The sequence below is a fragment of the Typopeltis vanoorti genome, chromosome 5, assembly GCF_054136105.1.
Source record: "Typopeltis vanoorti isolate ZY-2024b chromosome 5, IOZ_Tvanoo_1.0, whole genome shotgun sequence".
NCBI classification, from domain to species: Eukaryota; Metazoa; Arthropoda; class Arachnida; order Uropygi; family Thelyphonidae; genus Typopeltis; species Typopeltis vanoorti.
In genome coordinates, this window is record NC_143553.1 from 17899173 (window position 1) to 17924461 (window position 25289).

Consider the following 25289-nt stretch of genomic DNA (forward strand, 5'->3'; position numbering starts at 1 on the left):
GTAGAAGTGGAGGAATTTTTTGAGGCTTTAGAAAAAGCAACTGACACAATGAAAAAGGAAAAGTTGGTCCTTGTTGGGGATCTAAATAGTAGAGTAGGAAATGATTGTGAGACATACAAAAATATTTTGGGAAAATTTGGAGAAAAGAGCAAAGCTAATAATAATGGCAAATATCTGTTGGATTTCTGCTCTGGACATGGACTGGTTATTACTAACAACATGTTCCAACATAAAAATGTGCACAAATTCACATGGAGAGAAGAGGCTAGGAATAAGAAAAGTCTCATTGACTATGTTATTGTTGATAGTGATGTTTTCTCCCTGGTGCAGGACACCAGAGTGTACAGAGGATTTGAAATTGGAAGTGATCACTATTTAGTCTTGAGCAGGATAAAATTGAATTTCATATTGAAAAGAATAACATGTAAGAAAGTTTTAAAGCGAATAAAAGTTGAGCAGCTCTCAGATGTGAACTGTAGACTAAAATACAGAAATATTATTGAAAAGAAAATGAAAGAGTTTGAGAACAGGAATCAAACCTTGGAGATTCAGTGGCAAACTCTGAAGGAAACATTGATTGATTCTGCCAGAGAGGCATGTGGTGAGGTTGTGTGCAAGGATAAAAAAATTAGAACTCCCTGGTGGACACAGGAAGTCAAAGAGGCAGTGAAGGAAAAGAAGAAAGCATATCAAAAGTTCCTGGCAAATAAGTCAGCTTTTACTCTTACAGAATACAGAGACAAATGTAAGAAAGCTAAACAGTGTGTAAAACTAGCTAAACAAAAGTCATGGGAGGACTTTGGCAAGAATATAGAAAATAAATATCAAGAAGGTGGCAAAATATTCTGGAGGTTGTTGAAGAAGCTTAGGAATGGAGGAAAGAGTGCTGTAAAAGGAATTAGAGATGATAAAGGTGAAATGAAAACAGGAGAAAAAGATATCCTTGAAGTATGGAGTAATTACTTTGAAAAACTGCTAAATGAAACAAGCAGTGATGACAGCACAGTGGTAAAAAACACTGACCAGGCATGCAGTCAGGAATACATATCCATACTTGAAGTAGAAAAAGCCATCAAAGGCTTGAAATGTGGAAAGGCAGCAGGAGTAGATGATATTCGACCAGAAATGCTGAAGTATGGTGGTATAAGAGTCTTACAGTGGCTGCACTGCATAGTTCAGAAAGCCTGGACAGAGGGACGAATTCCCGATGATTGGAGTAGAGCTCTCATAGTACCCATATATAAAAAGGGAAATAAAACTGAATGTGAGAATTACAGAGGTATTTCCTTACTGAGTGTTCCTGGCAAGATCTATGCAAGTATACTTGAGAAACGGTTGAGAAAAATTGTGGAAGAAAAGCTTGGTGAAGAACAAGCTGGATTCAGGCCAAATAGAGGCTGTCAGGATCAGATCTTCACTTTACGACAAATAGTCGAGAAAGCATGGGAATATAACAAAGATCTGTATTTAAGTTTTGTCGATTTGGAAAAGGCATATGACAAGGTGCCAAGAGAGAAGCTATTCAATACGCTGCAGTTATATGGTGTCAATGGGGCATTATATCAAGCAATACTTAGTCTTTATTTGAGTTGCAAGTCAGCAGTTAGAATTGAAGGAAGTACAGGAAGATGGTTTAATGTTAAATCTGGTGTGAGACAAGGATGTACATTATCCCCTCTGTTATTCATTATCTATATGGATCACATTATGAAGGAATGTGGTATTCAACCTGATATCAAAATTGGAGATGTTAATGTCAGCTCTTTGCTTTATGCGGATGATGTTATACTTCTAAATAAATCCGCTACAAGTCTGGAAGATTCTCTGACTAAATTGAATAGCTGTTGTAATAGATATGGTATGAAGGTCAGCAATAAAAAGACAAAGACAATGAAAATAGGCAGAATCATTGAAAATGTCAACTGTGTTGTGAATGGAGAACCTGTGGAACAAGTAAAACATTTCAGCTACTTAGGCACAATTTTTACTGAAGATGGTAAACTAAATATAGAAATAGACAACAGAATCAGCAAAGCTGGTATCGTGGGAAGTCAATTGAATAAATTCATATGGAATAAGAAAGAAATTAGTCGGAACACTAAATTAGCTGTATACAAGACTGTGTTCAAACCAATTTTAACTTATGGATCTGAGAGCTGGGTCAGAAGTAAAACACTTGACCAAAGACTAGAGACCGCAGATATGAGAGTCCTGAGAAAGATTAGAGGTGTGAACAGATGGCATCAATGGCAATATCATATTAAAAATGAGGATATTTGGAAAGAACTTGACATTGTCAGCATCCAGGAATGCGTTAGCAGAGCTAATCTCAGATGGTATGGTCACTTAAATAGAATGGGAGAGGAAAGATTAGCAAAACAAGTGTTCTCTGCCAGGTTGGCAGGAAAACGACCCAGAGGAAGACCAAGATATAGGTGGATTGATACGGTACAAAGTGCCTTAGACGATAGAAATATAAGATCTGATAATGTTGGAGTCTTGGCAAGTAACAGACTGATTTGGAGGAAAATTGTAGATAGGAAGTTAGTAATGATGTAATTTTTTTCATGTAGTACTGTCATATCCTGTACACCCCTTGAGGGTACATGACAGGAATTTGATGATGATGATGATGATGATTAAACAGGAATATAATTTCTTGGAATGTTTAATTTATGTTGTGATCAGGTATGTTGTAACATTTTCTGTAGTCTACATGGATTATAAATATTAGCTGAGATAGCACACAAGCTTTAATAATCCTTCAGTTTGAAATGCTGAACTGATCATAAATTAATTATCTCTGAATCCATAAATATCCGTTTACACGATACGCTTTTTAATGTTTTGAAGAATTTTCTATATTTTACCTTATTATTTCAAGGTAAAACAAATGATCTTTTTATATGCCTATGATTTTTTGACTTGGTGTCATAAAGTATTAATCTTGGTTCGTTAGAATTTGTTTATTCTTGTTTTTGACTCTCAGCAGTGAAATTTTTCTGTATTTTGTTTCATTTTATTTCCTTTTTTTTTTTTTAAATGTCAGAGTGCTAGCTTCACCCCAGTTTCACTATACCGTGTACAAGATTTGCCTTTGTGAATTCTACTCATTCTATTTTCGTGCCATCATTTTTCATTCATCAAGTATGTAACCCTCTGTAGTGTGGTTAGCAGAATCACATGCAACCTTTGTGAAAGATCTGACATGGATTGTCATTACTGATGTTAGAACCATTTATCTGAAATAAAAATGCTTTTTCAACTTAAGAGGAATTACTCTCATTCAGAGATGGCAATATTTCACATCTTATAAACAGTATACTGATCAGTGATCATACAGCATAATTCAGTCAGGAAGATTGGGAGTGTAAATTGTGTCTTCATGTAAGAGGCTGAAGTGTGGGACCCAAAGTCTAAGTAACTGGGGACCCGAATGTAAGAGGTGTCTAAGGTGGGACCTTGATTTAGAGATTGACAGAATACATGAAATCTCAATTAGTGTCTACAGTCTTGCAAACCTAGATTTTACCTTCACCTTTAATATTATGAATAGCCAAGGGATCTCAACATAGTAAAGTATGTTGAAAATAAATTGAAATTGTTTGGTCTCTTTGATTCAAGAGTGAAGGATTCTGATTAAGTTTGATGTGCTGAATTTGAATCTCAGTTTTTTGCTCTCAGTTTTTTCAGGAATCTGTTGTTTGTCAATATGCTAATTTATATATGAACCTATTGCATTAATGGTATATCTCAGTTGTTGGGTCTTCCTTGAAGTATCTATAAGTGGCTTCATTGGTTTCTTTGATTAAGAATCAGAAAAAATGAAGCATGCCATAGCCTACAGCACTGTTGTTCCACACAGGAAACATGCTGGTGGAGTAATTTATGAAGTTTACAAGTAACAGCTTCAAGTTAGGAGAAATGAAATCCAAAAGTGGATTCAGAATGTGAATCATTAATTGACATGTTTTAATTATTGCATTAACTGTCTGTATCATGTCTTCTGTAAGATTTCTATATTTTAAAAGTTGCAGTAACAGCAAGCCTTCATGCTTTTTTTTGTATTATGTAAGATTTCTCCTTGATAAGGGTATGTAAGATTCCTCCTTGATAAGGGAACATATTTGTTTGCCATATCTGTAAATTTATCATGGCCTTTTAAATTGTCATGCCATTATTATTAAGAACTTATTCTTTAAATACTGAAAACCATTACCATTTTTATTTTAAAGCCATACCATAATTTTCATCAAACTCATGTGGAACAACGTTAAGGATTATGCCAACACATGATGTAACATATGATAGTGGTTAGTTTGGTTTTGGCCAGGTGGATAATGGTTTCACTTTTAAAACAAGAACCAACCATGGGTTTCTGCTCATCCATTGCAAACATTGTCAAGGTGAGTTTCATTGCCCAGAGAGAGAGAGAGAGAGAGAGAGACCACTACTTAGTTTACTGAGAGGTGACATGTTAATGCTTAAGTTATGCTAGATTAGTCCTCAGTTCCAGGAACATGAACCTGGAATCTTGATGGTTGCATATTAGGACCAGTACTTCTCCATTTAATATCTTATAAACAGCCAGCACATATTTCGTTTAATTATGTTGTTCACATTATATGCAGAGACTTCTAGGTAGAATTTCCTTCATGAAAGAAGAGTAATTTAAATAATTTTTAGATTGAAGAGGTAAGAATTATTGGTGAAATAAATTCCCAAGAATAAAAGCAAAGCTAAAATAAAAGATGACATTTTGTTTGACCACAGATTATGGACATTTATGGAGGATACCAGTTTACAAACTAATTCAAGTCAAGGCATGAACATGGTTCATAAGTCTGTATATTGTGCTTCCTTGGTAACATCAACATTGGTAACTATGCAATTCTCTTGTTATTTCCTTATTGACATATTTGTTAGGGCTATAGGCAGAAATAAGTTACATTCTCTAGTTTCTAATTTTGAAATTGCCTGCAATTTGTTATGATTGCCACCTGTTCAAAAAGCTTATCTTTTGTATCACATAGAATATTATGGTTACTTCTTTTTTGCTGATCACTTTTGTCTGAATACATCCACTTTTTTGGGCGTGTGTGTCGTGGAAGGTGGGGATTCATATATTTCAGTCTTCTTTGCTTATAGACACAGACCTCAGTTTTCTATAACATCATTATGTTGACACATTATCATGTTGTTTTTTTTATTTATTATTATTTATTATTCCTCCTTTATGCTGAGTGGTAAGGGGAAACAGATTAGTTTCCAGATGTAATGTGATGATTGTTGCTGATCAAAAATAGAATGAGAATACAACTTCTCTTTTAGCTTTCAGTAAAGGCTTACTCGAGTCAAATATTCTTTAATAACAATAGAAGTTAAGTTTACAGAATTAATAAAAATAATATATAAAGTGAAATAACTATATAGAGATCTGTCACCATAGAATTCATTACCCTAATATTATAATTATTTTTCAGATGTGTGGAGTATATATATATTAGTAAATTCCTCCTAGACACCACTTGCTTACTTTGTCCCAGAATTCAAATTGTGGCTGAGGTAAATAAGAGTATAGTTCCCTTTTCTGGCACCTTTCTAACAGTATTCTGATTATTGACTTGAAGAATAAGTGTTAACAAAAATCCAATAGTATTCCAAGTTTATGCATCACCCTTTATCAAAAGAAGTTCTGATTCCTTACTTGTCATTCTTGATAACTTCAGTTTAAAAAAATAAAAATGCTTCACTAATCATTAAAGTTCTCATGTACCTTTTCACTGTCTCACTTTCCAGCTGTCTCCTTTCTTTTTTTTTTTTTTTTTCAAAATAATAAGAAGAAAAGTCTTACCTATTTACTTTAAAATCAACTGAATGTGCTTATCTAAATTGGTGGACTTTCCTTTTCACTATTCAGAACAATAAATTTCTTTCTAGTTTGAGCTTGATTTCTTGCATAATATGAGTGTTCCTTTACATGTCACTATTAACAGAAGTCATATCCAGAAGAATGTTCCAAACGTTAGCCAAGTGAATAAGACATTTCACTGAAATGTCTTATTCACTTGGCTGTCTTGTATGCTCATTCATTCATTTTTTTCTCATAGAAGCAATAGATTTCTTTTCCATTTGTTGCTCCTATGACAAATTTATTTCTCCATGAGACTTAAAAAATAAATTGCCTTTCTAATGAAAACATTCCTTATTTTTTTATCCATCACACTTTTTTTCCCTTTCTGTTCAGTATTCTTTTGTTTATTGTTTCTTCAAGCAGTATCAGTTCCTTTAGATATTTTTACTCACTTGTTTGTCTAGTGTATCTCTCTCTCTCTCTTTGTGATTTGCAAAGGCCAATTAATCATGTAGAGACTTCATACTGGCTGAGTGGATAGCATACCTGCTCTCCAACCAACAGGCTGTGGGTTCAAATCCTGCCAAGGGCATGGATGTTAGTAATTGTCTTTAGGTGGGAGTTGAATTTCAACTTCTCCACCACCCATCCTGTTTATTGGAGACTTGAAAAATTTTCATGTTTTTGTCTGTAGAGCAGGATTTCCAGACTAAGTAAAAAAAAAATAAACTGACACTTCTAGAATTATTAGAAGCACTCGCAGAAAAATATGAATAAAGTAGTCCTTTTTAATCAATTTGCCAATATTTTAAATTGTGAAACTAGTAATATTTATTGTAACACTTTTTTGAACTCGATCATATATATAAACACATACATTAGACTTTTTATGAAAATTTATGTGAAGAGATTTTGATGCAAGTGTGAATTCTAAGCATGAAAAATCACACCATGTCTTTAATTCCTTTGCTGTCTTTTCTTATTGATGCTTCTTTTGTTAATTGTGCTTATTTTCAGTTCTTTTGAGGTGTAGTTTGCGTTTTGTAATTAAAACAAAGTTGGCATTGTATTTCTAAGCAACATATTCTAGTTGGCATATCTCCTTATTCATTGTGCCACTATAATATATGTGCATTTTTTTTTTTTTTTTTTTTTTCACATGGCGAGGAATTGAATAGCCATCATTCTTTCCATTCATCTTTTTTAAAATACTAGCTAATGGGGTATACCATGAAAATGATAGTCAGAGCCCCCTCATTTGATTCCCCACATTCTTCATAATGTATAAGAAGTCTTGTTCCAGTTGTCTCGTATTAATATTAGTTATTAAACAATCTGGTTAAGGTTCTCTAATTATGCAAATACTGTTCTTGCTCCAAGTAACATGTTGCTATGTATCATTTTGAAAATTAACTGGTGTTTACATTTGTTTGGTAAGAATGACTAGTACAAGTATCTTTAGCTTTTTTTTTTTACAGTTTATTTTTTAGCATTTTAAAAATTTTGAGATTTAATGAATATTGTTAAAATAGGATGCAGTATTGCTTTTTTGAAAATTTACAAACAGTTTTTAATTATTTATCTGCAAATATTTTCAGGCTTTATCTTGTCTTGTTCAGATAGCATCTGTAAGGAGATCACTATTTAATAATGCTGAACGTGCAAAGTTCCTCTCCCAGTTAGTAAATGGGGTAAAAAATATTTTAGAAAATCCACAGGTAAGTTTAGAAGGGAGATTTATGTTTCATGTGTCAGTTGTATATTATCGTGTTTTCATTATTTTTTTATTTATGTTTCATTTTGAAGAATAATTCCTGTAATTCTGGCCAATGGATTGAAGACTTCTGTTCTCCTTCAGAGAACTATCATCCTTATTGAATAACAATTCCAGAATAAGCCGAAAGTTTTTTAATTTCTTTCAATATAGCCCACCTATAGTAGCAATATATTATAGGTTTATAACCTTTCTTAGGTTGGAAACATACACCTACAGATGTGTAATCATTGATGCGATGCATCTTACATCTATGAAATACTTTTTTGATTGTTTTTAAAAATTATTTAACAAGTCTCAGAATTAGCATATAGAAACAAGAAAATGTTGGTTATTAATTCTACCTGATTTTGCATTCCTTGTAAGACGCTTCTTCAGGATTGTGGGAACTGTATGAATTCAGATGTTAATATGGCCAACTATAACATACCAACTATGGAAATAGAGAGATGGATAATTAAGTTACCACCCTGCTTGCCAGGAAATGGAAGGATGTGCATATTCCCCCTCTCCTATGTATTTTCAGCTGCTTTTACCATGAATTCAAAACACAGATGTATATAGGTATTCAGTACTTTAATAAAGTCGAATTCTCAAATAAATGAAATTACAGATTCTCTCCATTTGTTCAACAGTAATAGTGTATCTACATTCCTAGTATCTTGATAGTGCCCATGACAATAGATAGACAGAATTAAGCAGACTATACTAATTTCTCTGTTCCATAGAAATTATTCAGCTGGCTCATCATCATCCTGTATTGCTTTTTTCTGTTATTTCCAAATTAATATACAATGATCACTGAAAATCGAGTCTAAATATATCAGATGTGTTACTAGCACTATATATTCTCTGTTGAGAGTATGGTTTGTTTTCCTTGTTCCTGAATTTCATAATTTTTGTCTCATTACTGTTGTATACCAAAGTTTTAACCCGTACTTCAGTTTAATTCAGAAATCCTGAAGACTTGTTCTGGATTCATTCTGGAATTTAACATTATCTGCTTAATGAGACAAGTAGAATATTTTTGATATTTTTTTTTTATACAATGAAACCTGTGGTGAATTCATCACCAAAAAACGCATACTAACCACATTGATAAATTTTAATACGTATTTGGGACATCCTCAGTACAGTAATTCAAACAATACTAGGAATAACATACAGTTAGGACACGTGATTACAATGGAATCCCAATATGCGTGCAGTAGCGTGTTATAGAATTAAATTAAATATAACTGAAAAAAAAAAAAAGAAGAAAGATAACATATATTAAGAGATTATTTTACACAATTTTGTATAATGAAGTTTGCCTAGTAAGTCAGTCTTCTGTGCTGTCAGTTCCCTGTGAAGGAATAAGACTTTTTTTACAGTGAAACAATATGAAGTTTGCATAGTTTTTTTTTTTTAGTTATAATTTAATTTAATTCTATAACATGCTACTGCATGCATATTAGGATTCCATTGTAATCATGCGCCCTAACTGTATGCTATTCCTAGTATTGTTTGAATTACTGTACTGAGGATGTCCTAAGATACTTGGGATAAAATATTTATGTATTAAAACATATCACTGTGGTTAGTACGTGTGTTTTTTAGTGCTCTCCGATATTTGATATTAGGTTGAATGCCACTGTATGTTTTTCATATAGATGATGAATGAGATTGGAGATCATCAAATTATTCTTCAGTTTTCTAACTGCTCCTTTAACAGCTTAAGTATGTGCTATATACTTTGTATAATATCCCATAATATGCTACATACTTGTAATATTTACAACAGCTTTTCTCTTGGCATATGGGGTAAATGAAACATTATACAGAACAGTACATCGTCTATATTTAAGTTGTAAGTCAGCACTTTCAAGGAAATGCAGACAGATAATTTGATACGAAATCAGGTGTGAGCCAAGGGTGTACCTATCTATATTCTTATTCATCAACTATATGGGTCACAAGCTGGGTTCAGGCCAAATAGAGGTTGTCAAGATTAGATTTTCACTTTAAGACAAATAGTTACGAAATCTTGGGAATATGAGAAGGATCTGTAGTTAAGTTTTGTAGATCTGGAAAAGGCATATGACAAGGTGACCAGAGAAGTGCTTTTGAAGATGCTACAATTATATGGGGTGAATGGAACATTATACAGAGCAAGACATAGTTTGTATGTAAGTTATCAGTCAGAAATTAGAATTGAAGGAAATATAGCACAATAGTTTCATGAAAAATCAGGGATAAGATAAGGATGCACTTTATTTCTAATCTTATTCATCATCTATATGGATCACATTATGAAAGAAGTGACATTAGCCCTGATATTAAAATTGAAGATGTCAGACTTAGCTCTTTGCTTTATGCAGATGATATTGTACTATTAAACACACCTGGTGTAAGTGTTCAGGATTGTCTAACTAAATTGAATAACAGCTGTAACAAATTTAGCATGAAAATCAGCAATCAAAAGACCAAAACTATGAAAATAGGCAAGAGTATGGAAAACTTCAGCTGCATTCAGAAATGAAATTCTATAGAACAACTAGAGCATTTCAACTATTTAGACCACTATTTTTACTGAAGATGGCAGATTACTTCTGGAAATAAACAACAGAATAAGCAAAACTGGTATAGTGGGTATACAGCTAAATAAATTTATATGGAATAAGAGTGAAATTAGCCAAAACACCAAACTAACAGTATAGAAGACAGTGTTCAAACCAGTTTTAAGTTATGGATCTGAGAATTGGGAATAATGCATAATGCATTTGGTATGAGGGCTCTGAGAAAAATTAGAGAAGTGCACTGAATGGCAGAATCATATTCAAAATGAAGATATTAGAATATGATTCTGCCATTCAGTGCACTTTTGCACTGAATTTTGAATTTATTAGCAATTTTGAATGCTAATAATGTCAAGTTATTGAATGCTAATAACTTGACATTATTAGCATTCAAAATTGAATTTCATATTGAAAAGCAGAACATGTAAGAAAGTTTTGAAGCAAATAAAAGTTGAGCAGCTCTTGGATGTGAACTGTAGACTAAAATATACAAAGATTATTGAAGAAAAAATGAAAGAGTGAGAACAGGAATCAAACCTTGGAGATTCAGTGGCAAACTCTGAAGAAAACATTGATTGATTCTGCCAGAGAGGTATGTGGTGAGGTTGTCTGCAAGGATAAAAAAAATCAGAACTCTATAGTGGACACAGGAAGTTAAAGAGGCAATGAAGGAAAAGAAGAAAGCCTATCAAAAGTTCCTGGCAAATAAGTCAGCTTGTGCTCTTGGAGAATACAAAGACAAATGCAAGAATGTTAAACACTGTGTAAAACTAGCTAAACAAAAGTCATAGGAGGACTTTGGCAAGAATATAGAAAATAAATATCAAGAAGGTGGCAAAATATTATTGAGGTTGTTGAAGAAGCTTAGAAATTAAATGGAGGAAAGAGTGCTGTAAAAGGAGTTAGAGATGATATAGGTGACATGAAACAGAAGAAAAAGATATCCTTGAAGTATGGAGTAATTACTTTGAAAAAATGCTAAATGAAACAAGCAGTGATGACAGCACAATGATAAAAAATACTGACCAGGCATGCAGTCAGGAGTACATATCCATACTTGAAGTAGAAAAAGCCATCAAGTCCTGAAATGTCAATCCCCCCCCCCACAACACACAACAATATGGAGTTATTAAGACACTACACAACAGGGCTAAACTAATCTGTTCAAATGACAATGCCCTAACCACTGAACTAAATCACATCCTCAACACTTTCTCAGCTGATGGTGGACACAGGAATCTCCCCCAAAAAATTCAAAAAATATTGAAACCAGTAAACTACAACGCCCCCCCCCCCCCCCACAACATAATTACTCTAAATCTATCACCATTCCCTACATCCAAGGCACCTACCTCAGAAAAAATTACCAAAATCTTAAAAAAACGACTTGACCTCTTGTTACAGACCATATAGAAAATTGGTATCCCTTATCCGCTCCACTAAAGACCAAACACCTCCCCTAGCCTTACCTGGTGTATACCAAGTCCCTTGCAGCTATAAGCTGTCCTACTTTGGCCAAACAGGCAGGACAACATATATCAGAATTTCAGAACACAATGACTGCATTCGTTTTCGTAAGTATAGCCACTCTGGTCTTGCAGACCATGCTCTGGATACACACCACAGAATACGGTGGAAGAAAGCCACAATAATAAATCGTAGCAAGTTCATATTTGAAAGGAATCAGTAACCCTCATATAACGCAGTATTTAGACAACGTGGTTTTGATATAGCACTCTCTACAAACTGTAGTAAACCCTTGTTCAACACAGTACTTATACAACACGATTTCGATATAATGCAGTATACAAATTGTAGTAACCCTTCATCTTTTCATATATTTTTCACTGCGCGACTTAAAAAAAATTTTTTTTTATCTTCGTTAAATTTGCATCTGCCCTTATCATGCATGTAGTTATAAGTAGCGAATTTATATTAGGGGAAATACCCTTTAGCACGCATGTACATTAATTGTTTATTGTATAAAGTGTTTATTGTTGAAAATTGTCTTAGTTTTCTGCCAGGAAAATGCATTAAAAATCATAAGTGTGGTAATCTCAAGTTGAGCACTTTATTACCTGGTGAGTGAGTTACATACAATATGTAATGCTTTGTTTATGTAAAAAAAAATATTTTTATACTAATGGCCACTTAGAGAGCTTTTGCGATTTGGCTGAAAACGAAATTGGTGAATTAACTGATTAGGAAATAGATTTAAATGAGGAGGAGGAACTGGTACAATTAATAGATGACATCGAACCAAATGGTGGGGAAAGTTCTGCCGAAGATTCTGATTGTGATGAATCTATTAAAGAATTGAGTTTAAAAAAATTAGCAGAAGGATTTGACTTGGCAAGAAAGTTAGGAAGTTATTTTACAGATAATGATCCCTCAATAGAGAGCTCCGGAAAATTCACGACACAACTGGATATTTGTTTAGCTCCATATTTTAACTTAATAAAAAATTGCATTATAGTGGTAAGCAAGGTCTTATTACTGCCTTCTTGATAACTAAACCAGCCGAAGTATGCAATGCTGTACAAGAGATTTCAAGTGATGACGTTGTCTGAACAGTCTTAAATAAAGAACATCTACGAAATGTTATTTTTGAAGATAGTGATGACGATTAAAATATGCACTTTATATTATTTAGGCTGAAACATTTATGCATTATGTGCAATGAATATTACATAAAAATATAAATACAATACAAATAAATTTTTGCTGGATATGTCATTGTTGTTTATATAATTAAAAAAAAAAAGATTGTTGTTTATATAATTAAAAAAAAAAGATTGTTGTTTATATAATTAAAAAAAAAAGATGGGGTGCTTAAGGGTCAAAGCTGTATAACTGAGAGGAGACCTCCACATAGCCTTTAAAGGAATGCGGAGAACCACCCAGGGCTTCTGACCTAATGTCCAATCCTCACCTTCTTGTGGTGCACCCTGTTGGGTATCTACTTTGATACTGAACGAACGAGGATGGGCTGGCAATTTGGGATTTAGCCGACCAAATTGTATTCTTATTGGTTAAACCAAAATAAAAAATGATGGTACAACATGACAAAATTTCATGCCGGCTGGGGCGTTGCCCTGTTAAACAAGGCCCCCGTTGTTTTCGCCAGGGAACCAGGGCAAACAGCGAAAAGTCAGCTACTGGAACAAATCTGAAAACAAACCCCAACTCAACATCACCAGAGTTAAAGATCGGTACTATCAACGTAAGAAGCCTGCATGGCAAAGAAATGGAGCTAGCTGAGGAATTAGATAAGTACCAGATCGACATAATAGGGGTGACTGAAACAAAAAAGACCAAAACTGGTGAGATCTTTCTGAGCAATAAATACAAAATGTTATATTCAGGCAATGACAATCAAGGAAAAGAAGGAGTAGCCATAGTATTCAACACAAAATACGAGGCTAAACTTCTTGAATGGCAGTCAGTCTCAAGTAGAGTAATGTGGGCAAATATGAGAATGGGGAACTGGACAATGAGACTTATTTGTGCCTATGGTCCCACAGAAGGTTCTACTAAGGTAGAAGTGGAGGAATTTTTTGAGTCTTTAGAAAAAGCAACTGACACAATGAAAAGGAAAAGTTGGTCCTTGTTGGGGATCTAAATAGTAGAGTAGGAAATGATTGTGAGACATACAAAAATATTTTGGGAAAATTTGGAGAAAAGAGCAAAGCTAATAATAATGGCAAATATGTGTTGGATTTCTGCTCAGGACATGTACGTGGTTATTACTAACACCATGTTCCAACATAAAAATGTGCACAAATTCACATGGAGAGAAGAGGCTAGGAATAACAAAAGTCTCATTGACTATGTTATTGTTGATAGTGATGTTTTCTCCCTGGTGCAGGACACCAGAGTGTACAGAGGATTTGAAATTGGAAGTGATCACTATTTAGTCTTGAGCAGGATAAAATTGAATTTAATATTGAAAAGAATAACGTGTAAGAAAGTTTTAAAGTGAATAAAAGTGGAGCAGCTCTCAGATGTGAACTGTAGACTAAAATACAGAAATATTATTGAAAAGAAAATGAAAGAGTTTGAGAACTGGAATCAAACCTTGGAGATTCAGTGGCAAATTCTGAAGGAAACATTGATTGATTCTGCCAGAGAGGCATGTGGTGAGGTTGTGTGCAAGGATAAAAAAATCAGAACTCCCTGGTGGACACAGGAAGTTAAAGAGGCAGTGAAGGAAAAGAAGAAAGCATATCAAAAGTTCCTGGCAAATAAGTCATCTTTTACTCTTGCAGAATACAGAGACAAATGTAAGAAAGCTAAACAGTGTGTAAAACTAGCTAAACAAAAGTCATGGGAGGACTTTGGCAAGAATATAGAAAATAAATATCAAGAAGGTGGCAAAATATTCTGGAGGTTGTTGAAGAAGCTTAGGAATGGAGGAAAGCGTGCTGTAAAAGGAATTAGAGATGATATAGGAGACATGAAAACGGGAGAAAAAGATATCCTTGAAGTATGGAGTAATTACTTCGAAAAAACTGTTAAATGAAACAAGCAGTGATGACAGCACAGTGATAAAAAACACTGACCAGGCATGCAGTCAGGAATACATATCCATACTTGAAGTAAGTAGAAAAAGCCATCAAAGGCTTGAAATGTGGAAAGGCAGCAGGAGTAGATGATATTCGACCAGAAATGCTGAAGTATGGTGGTATAAGAGTCTTACAGTGGCTGCACTGCATAGTTCAGAAAGCCTGGACAGAGGGACGAATTCCCGATGATTGGAGTAGAGCTCTCATAGTACCCATATATAAAAAGGGAAATAAAACTGAATGTGAGAATTACAGAGGTATTTCCCTACTGAGTGTTCCTGGCAAGATCTATGCAAGTATACTTGAGAAACGGTTGAGAAGAATTGTGGAAGAAAAGCTTGGTGAAGAACAAGCTGGATTCAGGCCAAATAGAGGCTGTCAGGATCAGATCTTCACTTTACGACAAATAGTTGAGAAAGCATGGGAATATAACAAAGATCTGTATTTAAGTTTTGTCGATTTGGAAAAGGCATATGACAAGGTGCCAAGAGAGAAGCTATTCAATACGCTGCAGTTATATGGTGTCAATGGGGCATTATATCAAGCAATACTTAGTCTTTATTTGAGTTGTGAGTCAGCAGTTAGAATTGAAGGAAGTACAGGAAGATGGTTTAATGTTAAATCTGGTGTGAGACAAGGATGTACATTATCCCCTCTGTTATTCATTATCTATATGGATCACATTATGAAGGAATGTGGTATTAAACCTGATATCAAAATTGGAGATGTTAATGTCAGCTCTTTGCTTTATGCGGATGATGTTATACTTCTAAATAAATCCGCTACAAGTCTGCAAGATTCTCTGACTAAATTGAATAGCTGTTGTAATAGATATGGTATGAAGGTCAGCAATAAAAAGACAAAGACAATGAAAATAGGCAGAATCATTGAAAATGTCAACTCTGTTGTGAATGGAGAACCTGTGGAACAAGTAAAACATTTCAGCTACTTAGGCACGATTTTTACTCAAGATGGTAAACTAAATATAGAAATAGACAACAGAATCAGCAAAGCTGGTATCGTGGGAAGTCAATTGAATAAATTCATATGGAATAAGAAAGAAATTAGTCGGAACACTAAATTAGCTGTATACAAGACTGTGTTCAAACCAATTTTAACTTATGGATCTGAGAGCTGGGTCAGAAGTAAAACACTTGACCAAAGACTAGAGACCGCAGATATGAGAGTCCTGAGAAAGATTAGAGGTGTGAACAGATGGCATCAATGGTAATATCATATTAAAAATGAGGATATTAGGAAAGAACTTGACATTGTCAGCATCCAATAATGCGTTACAGAGCTAATCTCAGATGGTATGGTCACTTAAATAGAATGGGAGAGGAAAGATTAGCAAAACAAGTGTTCTCTGCCAGGTTGGCAGGAAAACGACCCAGAGGAAGACCAAGATATAGGTGGATTGGTACGGTACAAAGTGCCTTAGACGATAGAAATATAAGATCTGATAATGTTGAAGTCTTGACAAGTAGCAGACTGATTTGGAGGAAAATTGTAGATAGGAAGTTAGTAATGATGTAATTTTTTCATGTAGTACTGTCATATCCTGTACACCCCTTGAGGGTACATGGCAGGAATTTGATGATGATGATGATGAAAAAAAAGATTTCGGAACATAACCCTACTTTTTCTATGTGATCTGAGTCTCGCATAATGCGATTTATATAACACGGCATTTCTATGCAACCTAACATTCGTGTTATATGAGGGTTACTGCATATGAAATAGCAGGAAATCATGCATTGGTGACAGGACATGTTTATGTGTGACAGGAACCAAACATAAAGCTACTTGTGGAAAAGAGAACGAAGTAAATGACAGATATCAGACAGTGATAACAAAACTTATTGGCCTGCAAACAGTAATATAAACTAGAAGATTATAAAAGTATAAAAACGAAAATCCAGATTTAACATTTAAATCTTGAAATGTTTTGTTAGTTTAATGTCATCTTCATTCTATACTAAATATGTGCAGTTTGTACCATTAACCTCCATTCCATCCATGACACATTTGTTTTCCATCATAATGTGGATGTTAAGCATCTGACAGAGTTGGAGAAAAATGGATAAGAAGTGCTAGCCAACAGGTATTCCAGAAGAGGCGTGATAAGTCTTCACACCGAGGAGAACTTCTATCAGCTGGTCTTTTTGTTTTTTTTTACTTGAGGCCCCAGCAGATTGCGAGGCCCTGAACTGTAGCTTTTTTAGCTTATATGTAAATCCGGCACTGCATACAGTTATAATTTGTTGTTAATGGCAGGTCAAAGTAAAGAGAGTCTACCAGCCATAAAAACAAATGCCAGAATCAGTTTTTTTTTGGTTAATTTTGCCTAATTAGGTGACCTTGTTTTTTGTGTGTCAAAGAACTTTTTTTTTTCTTCATGTAGCTTCCTCAGTGAAAGGGTGCAGCACTATGTCCTTCCAGTTCTCTCTGTTGGTGGCTTTCCTTTATGTTTCCATGGCCATGTGATCCTATCCATGATCTGATATCTTCAAGCCATGTCTTTCGTTTTTTGCCTCTTCATTCTCATAATTTTTTCTTCATAAAACTGTTAGTATCATCTGTCCTGCTGAACGTCTCAGTACATGTCCTGCCAATCTTATCTTTCTCTGAATCATTTCCTGTCATAAAGATCTCTGTGTTCTCATTTTCTGTAGGACATCTGTATTTGTCTCATGCTATGTCTATGAGATTTTCAGATCTCACTTTTCCAGGTCTCACTTCCATATGTGAAAACTGGCCACACTAATGTTCTTATCATACTTTACTTTGTCTCGATACCCACAGATCTTTATTTACCCAGACGGCATCTTTAGCTATGGCTGTTCTTATTTTTATTTCTTTATCTTGCTTTCCATCTGCAGTAAAGTAGGTGCCTTAATATTTATATTCTGTTGTATGTTCATTTTTCATATTGTTTATGAATATTTCTGGCTGGGATCTGTTTTCTTTTGAGATGTTCATAAATTTGGTTTTTTTTTTGCATTTATATCTAATCCAAAATCCTTACCTTCTTCAATTAGTAGCTGCAGAAAACATTAATTTCTTTATGTTTTCTGTTATTAGAATGATATCATCAGCATATGTAAGATTGTTGTATTTTATATCATTGATACCAATTCCTATTTTTTGTTTTTCAATTTTTTCATCACTGTCTCCCTATAGATATTAAATAGATTTGATGAAAGGATTCAATCTTGTCTAACTCTTCTTTTTATTTTCACTACAGAAGCCTCAGAGTTAAACAGGTGCATTTTCGATTTGGTGTAAATCATTTTTATAATCTTAAGTAGATTCTTTCATTACTTATTGGGTCAATAAGTAATGAAAATCAGGTAAGTAGCATTGTTTGTGAAAACAAGGATGTTATTTGGTATGGTGACTTTATCATAAAACGTGCTGTTGATGTGCAGGTTATAATTTCAAGTTTTCCCAGAGCAAAAATTTAAATTATAAAGGAAGCAATTCAAAAACAGAAAAGAAAAGTAAACGAGATCGTAATTGTAGTAGGTACTAACTACTTAACTAGCAATAAGTTCAGTATGAGAGAGGGCATGAAAGGGTTGTTGGAAGAGATGAGAATGAAGAGTGAGAAAATTAAAATCATAAATATATTACCTTGATATGATAAAAATGAATTAAGAAGGGCTATGATGGCAAATGATTCTATTGGTAGGCTGTGTAGATGGAATGGATGCAAATTTTTGGATGTGTGGAGTGAGCTTGAGGGAAGATTGGATTTGTATAAGAAGGATGTCCTACACCTCAATGCGTTTGGTATCACAGTCTTGAAATAGCAGGCTGTTGAAAGACTTTCTAGACAGTATAAAAGTACTCACATTAGCTGAATTATAATTGGTATCATGAGTCTAGAAAAACTAATAACTGGAATGAGATCTAAACAGAGAGTCAGGGAAACTAAATTATAAAGGGAGGAATGGTGAGAATGTGAGTGTAAGAGTGACAGTGTTATATACTGTAACTCTGTTAATGATGGGAATGGGCTTTGTCATGGAAATGTTGATGAGGAGAGAACAATTTCAAATTTGTGTTTGTCCGGTTTGGACCAATCAAATGTGTTGTTGGATCCTATTTTGTCTTAACCCATACTTTGGATCCGACATGTTTGTCACTACGATGTTCTTAAACAAAAAATAAGTTGCTAGTTGATTTCTAATCCAAATATAGAGAAAATTTGTATTTATTGACTGCACCACTCTATATCTAAATTAGTCCAATAATTGAAGTAAAACCAACTCTCAACTATTTCCCCTTAATATGTTATTATTATGTATACAGGCCGAGTTTATTTAACTTATTTAATTCATCCGCTTTGGTTCGAATATTTTATGAATGGTGCAGTAAAAGAGATTCAGGCAAAATACAACTTTAGATCAACAATTTACACTTTAGTTTAAATCACTGATTTAGCTTATCTGGTAATATAGTCATAATTTCAGGCAATGGTTAATCTGTTGTCTGAAATACAGCTTTCACAAAATACAATTAACTATTTGATAAAGTTCAATGTCATAAAGTTCCTTAGTAACCAACTACAATAATATCTCATAATTACTTAAGTTACAAATACTACAAAAGGACAGCAACACTTCTTCACAAGTTTACACTCTTAAATCCACACTCCAGTTAATCTCCGCAATAGTTACTGTTAATGTAGGGATATTTTAGGAAGAAACACGCATAGGAATATCAATAGTTGGATGATTCTTACCAGTAATCTTCCTTGTTCATCTGCTTATATACGAACATTTCTTATAACTGCACACCCTTAACACAATTAACAACGCTCATTAAAACAAATCTTCTTAGTAATAACTGAATAAATTAATGGTCGCAATTCACATAGTTAAACGTTCTTGCTCAGATCAAAAGGCTTGTACTATCTTTGACATCACTTGACCAATTTAATGTTCTACCAATAACTCTTGAACTAAGATAACACACAGTAATTCTTTAACTTGAAGTTTTTACGCACAATTGCCTATACTTCCGGCATTTAATTAATCTTTTAGGCACTATATCTCTTAACACAGCTATCGTTTAAATTCAACCTTGCTGCCTCTACTTATTCTCTTAGTTACTCCATGTTAAGCTTCAAGTTTCCGTGTGTCCCTGAAAAGTCGGTCCTGAATTTAAATGCCAACTAAAGTATAGCTAGTCATCCAGTTGTCACCTTGCTATTTTCCATTGCTTTATATTCTTCTTGTGGCATAAACAATCTTTAAATAATAAAATATAGATAAATAAGATAAAATTTTTAAAACTGAATGATTTCATCACACAATTGATGAAAATAAGTTAGTGGAGGAAATAGTAAGATTGCAGAGGAATTGTCTGATTTTATCAGTTGCTTCTTCATCATCATCATCATCAAATTCCTGCCATGTACCCTCAAGGGGTGTACAGGATATGACAGTACCACATGAAAAAATTACATCATTACTAACTTCCTATCTACAATTTTCCTCCAAATCAGTCTGTTACTTGTCAAGACTCCAACATTATCAGATCTTATATTTCTTCTTCATGAGACTAAATGGTTAATTTTAGAAATTATTGACGTTACAACTGTGTTATAAATAACTGCTTTAATTTCCTGATGTTTCGACCTTCATAATAAGGTCATCATGTGGAGTATATATATATACAAGGACAAGTTGAGTTACATTTCACACAGTATGCTAAAGAGACAAAGATTTGATCAATTGTTATTCTGCTGGCATGACTTCTAGTGAAAATAGAATAAAATAAAAAATAAATAAATTAATTACTTAATTAAAAAAATACATCATCATCATCAAATTCCTGCCATGTACCCTCAAAGGGTGTACAGGATATGATAGTACTTCATGAAAAAAATTACATCATTATTAATTTCCTATCTACAATTTTCCTCCAAATCAGTCTGTTACTTGTCAAGACTCCAACATTATCAGACCTTATATTTCTATCGTCTAAAGCACTTTGCACTGTATCAATCCACCTATATCTTGGTCTTCCTCTGGATCGTTTTGCTGCCAACCTGGCAGAGAACACTTGTTTTGCTAATCTTTCCTCGTCAATTCTGTTTAAGTGACCATACCACCTGAGATTAGCTCTACTAACACATTCCTGGATGCTGACAATGTCAAGTTCTTTATTAATATACTCGTTTTTAATATGATATTGCCATTGATGCCATCTGTTCATGCCTATAATCTTTCTCAGAAGTCTCATATCTGTGGTCTCTAGACTTTGGTCAAGTGTTTTACTTCTGACCCAGCTCTCAGATCCATAAGTTAAAACTTGTTTGAACACTGTCTTGTATACAGCTAATTTAGTGTTCCGACTAATTTCTCTCTTATTCCATATGAATTTATTCAATTGACTTCCCACCATACCAGCTTTGCTGATTCTGTTGTCTATTTCTATATTTAATTTACCATCTTCAGTAAAAATAGTGCCTAAATAGCTGAAATGTTTTACTTGTTCCACAGGTTCTCCATTCATAACACAGGTGACATTTTCAATGATTCTGCCTATTTTCATTGTCTTTGTCTTTTTATTGCTGACCTTCATACCATATCTATTACAACAGCTATTCAATTTAGTCAGAGAATCTTGCAGACTTGTAGCAGATTTATTTAGAAGTATAACATCGTCCGCATAAAGCAGAGCTGACATTAACATCTCCAATTTTGATATCAGGTTTAATACCACTTTCCTTCATAATGTGATCCATATAGATAATGAATAACAGAGGGGATAATGTACATCCTTGTCTCACACCAGATTTAACATTAAACCATCTTCCGGTACTTCCTTCAATTCTAACTGCCGACTTACAACTCAAATAAACACTAAGTATTGCTTGATATAATGCCCCATTGACACCATATAACTGCAGCGTATTGAATAGCTTCTCTCTTGGTACCTTGCCATACGCCTTTTCCAGATCGACAAAACCTAAATACACATCTTTGTTATATTCCCATGCTTTCTCAACTATTTGTCGTAAAGTGAAGATCTGATCCTGACAGCCTCTATTTGGCCTGAATCCAGCTTGTTCTTCACCAAGCTTTTCTTCCACAATTCTTCTCAACCGTTTCTCAAGTATACTTACATAGATCTTGCCAGGAACACTCAGTAGGGAAATACCTCTGTAATTCTCACATTCAGTTTTATTTCCCTTTTTATATATGGGTACTATGAGAGCTCTACTCCAATCATCGGGAATTCGTCCCTCTGTCCAAGCTTTCTGAACTATGCAGTGCAGCCACTGTAAGACTCTTATACCACCATACTTCAGCATTTCTGGTCGAATATCATCTACTCTTGCTGCCTTTCCACATTTCAAGCCTTTGATGGCTTTTTCCACTTCAAGTATGGATATGTATTCCTGACTGCATGCCTGGTCTGTGTTTTTTACCACTGTGCTGTCATCACTGCTTGTTTCATTTAGCAGTTTTTCAAAGTAATTACTCCATACTTCAAGGATATCTTTTTCTCCCATTTTCATGTCACCTTTATCATCTCTAACTCCTTTTACTCTTTCCTCCATTCTTAAGCTTCTTCAACAACCTCCAGAATATTTTGCCACCTTCTTGATATTTATTTTCAATTCTTGCCAAAGTCCTCCCTTGACTTTTGTTTAGCTTGTTTTACGCAGTGTTTAACATTCTTGCTTTTGTCTTTCTATTCTCTAAGAGCACAAGCTGACTTATTTGACAGGAACTTTTGATATGCTTTCTTCTTTTCCTTCACTGCCTCTTTAACTTCCTGTGTCCACCAGGGAGTTCTGATTTTTTTATCCTTACAGACAACCTCACCACATGCCTCTCTGGTAGAATCAATCAATGTTTTCTTCAGAGTTTGCCACTGAATCTCCAAGGTTTGATTCCTGTTCTCAAACTATTTCATTTTTTCTTCAATAATCTTTGTGTATTTTAGTCTACAGTTCACATCTGAGAGCTGCTCAACTTTTATTCGCTTTAAAACTTTCTTACATGTTATTCTTTTCAATATTAAATTCAATTTTATCCTGCTCAAGACTAAATAGTGATCACTTAAAATTTCATATCCTCTGTACACTCTGGTGTCCTGCACCAGGGAGAAAACATCACTATCAACAATGACGTAGTCAATGAGAGTTTTCTTATTCCTAGCCTCTTCTCTCCATGTGAATTTGTGCACATATTTTTATGTTGGCACATGGTGTTAGTAATAACCAGTCCATGTCCTGAGCAGAAATCCAACAGATATTTGCCATTATTATTAGCTTTGCTCTTTTCTCCAAATATTCCCAAAATATTTTTGTATGTCTCACAATCATTTCCTACTCTGCTATTTAGATCCCCAACAAGGACCAACTTTTCATTTTTCATTGTGTCTGTTGCTTTTTCTAAAGCCTCAAAAAACTCCTCCACTTCTACCTTAGTAGAACCTTCTGTGGGACCATAGGCACAAATAAGTCTCATTGTCCAGTTCCCCATTCTCATATTTGCCCACATTACTCTACTTGAGACTGACTGCCATTCAAGAAGATTAGCCTCGTATTTTGTGTTGAATACTATGGCTACTCCTTCTTTTCCTTGATTGTCATTGCCTGAGTATAACATTTTGTATTTATTGCTCAGAAAGATCTCACCAGTTTTGGTCTTTTTTGTTTCAGTCACCCCTATTATGTCGATCTGGTACTTATCTAATTCCTCAGCTAGCTCCATTTCTTTGCCATGCAGGCTTCTTACGTTGATAGTACCGATCTTTAACTCTGGAGATGTTGAGTTGGGGTTTGTTTTCAGATTTGTTCCAGTAGCTGACTTTTCGCTGTTCGCCCTGGTTCCCTGGCGAAAACAAACGAGGGCCTTGTTTAACCGGGCGACGCAACAGCTGGTATGAAATTCTGTCATTTTGTAACATCATTTTTTATTTTGGTTTAACCAATAAGAATACAAATTGGTCGGCTAAATCCAAAATTGCCAGCCCATCCTCGTTCATTCAGTATCCAAGTAGATACTGAACAGGGTGCACCACGAGAAGGTGAGGATTGGACATTAGGTCAGAATCCCTGGTCGGTTCTCCGCATTCCATTAAAGGCTATGTGGAGGTCTCCTCTCAGTTATACAGCTTTGACCCTTAAGCACCCCTAAAAAAATACATTAAAGCTGTATTCTGTTTAAGGTAATATCAGAGACACGTTCTTTCATATAGATAGTTTTATTAGTTTTCTTACAGTAACAATGATGTCCTAGTGTAACATGACAATTGTTATTATTAGATTTAAGATTCTGGATTATCTACAGTCCTGTTTATAGTTAACTCTTAGGGAGAAAGGTTCCGTGGGTAGAATATGTGCCTACCATATGCTTGGGATTTTTAGACCATCGTTATCATTCAGATTAGGGTGGTTGATAAGAATCTTACAAGCTTCCTTAATTTATGTTCATACCATGTTATGGTGTGATGTAAGCAACTGGTGCTTTTCCAGTTAATTCTATGTAAAGTGTTCAGGGCATGATCTGAAAGGCCAGCTTCACCATAGTTATTATATTATATTATATTATATTTTATTTTATTTTATAAAAACTTGGCCTTTACTCAAAACCAGGTACAAAATTTAAAATCTGAACTTTTGAGTTACTTGAATGCAGATATTTGGGCTATCCTCGAGAAGATTATGGGCATCTCGGTGAACCCTATCCTTCATACTAAGAAAGAAAATCTCTCATCCAAATTTCATAGACTAAAAGATCGACAAAACCAATGGACATTTTTGAATTTCTCCACAGTAAACATTAACAATCAACCAACCTGAAGCAAGAAATAACAGGAACTACCAATCGCCGTCAGGTAAAAGTAACGTAGTCAATCTATCCAACCCCGCCTTAAACAAAGATGAACTCTCGCTACTCAGCAAAGGTTTAAACTTTGCCGTAGCAACAGCTGGATTTTATTTATAATATTGAAAGAGGCTTAAGATTCATCCCAACTACCATAGCATGTAATATACGTTTAGAAACTGCCAACATTTTAAATGTAAATTATAAGAAAACAATAATAAGCAACTTAATGAAACACGAATTAACAGCAGTGAAATCACTAAAATCAAACCCGGACATCGTAATAACTAGAGCCGATAAAGGCAATGCCACTGTTATTCTAAACGGAACCACATATTTAGAAAAAACGAATCTGCTAATCTCGGACAACAATACATATAAACTTGTTAACTACGACCCTACCAATAGTATAAAAAAAGGAAACAGAGAAGCTACTTAAATCAGTTACTACATGGCCTGAAGATGCAGTCAAAAAATTACTTCTGCACTACACTTGTTTTCCGAGAATTTACGGTCTACCAAAGATACACAAACAAAACACACCACTCTGGCCGATAGTCTAAGGCAGGGGTGGCCAACCTTTTTGGAGTGAAGAGCCATTTTTAAAATTATATCCATTAAAAAAAAAATTATGGAGCCGCACGTTTTTTTTTTTTTTTTAATAACACATTATCATACTTG

General features: G+C 34.3%; 1 protein-coding gene across 1 annotated transcript in view; it reads left to right on the plus strand.

The window, feature by feature from the left end:
- Positions 1–25289, plus strand: part of Ranbp16 (Ran-binding protein 16) — a 1020902-nt gene that overhangs the window by 286732 nt on the left and 708881 nt on the right. Inside the window, exon 9 of the mRNA XM_090392964.1 lies at positions 7453–7572. Within this exon, the coding sequence (XP_090249090.1) occupies positions 7453–7572 (120 nt within the window). The remainder of the gene's footprint in view (positions 1–7452; positions 7573–25289) is intronic.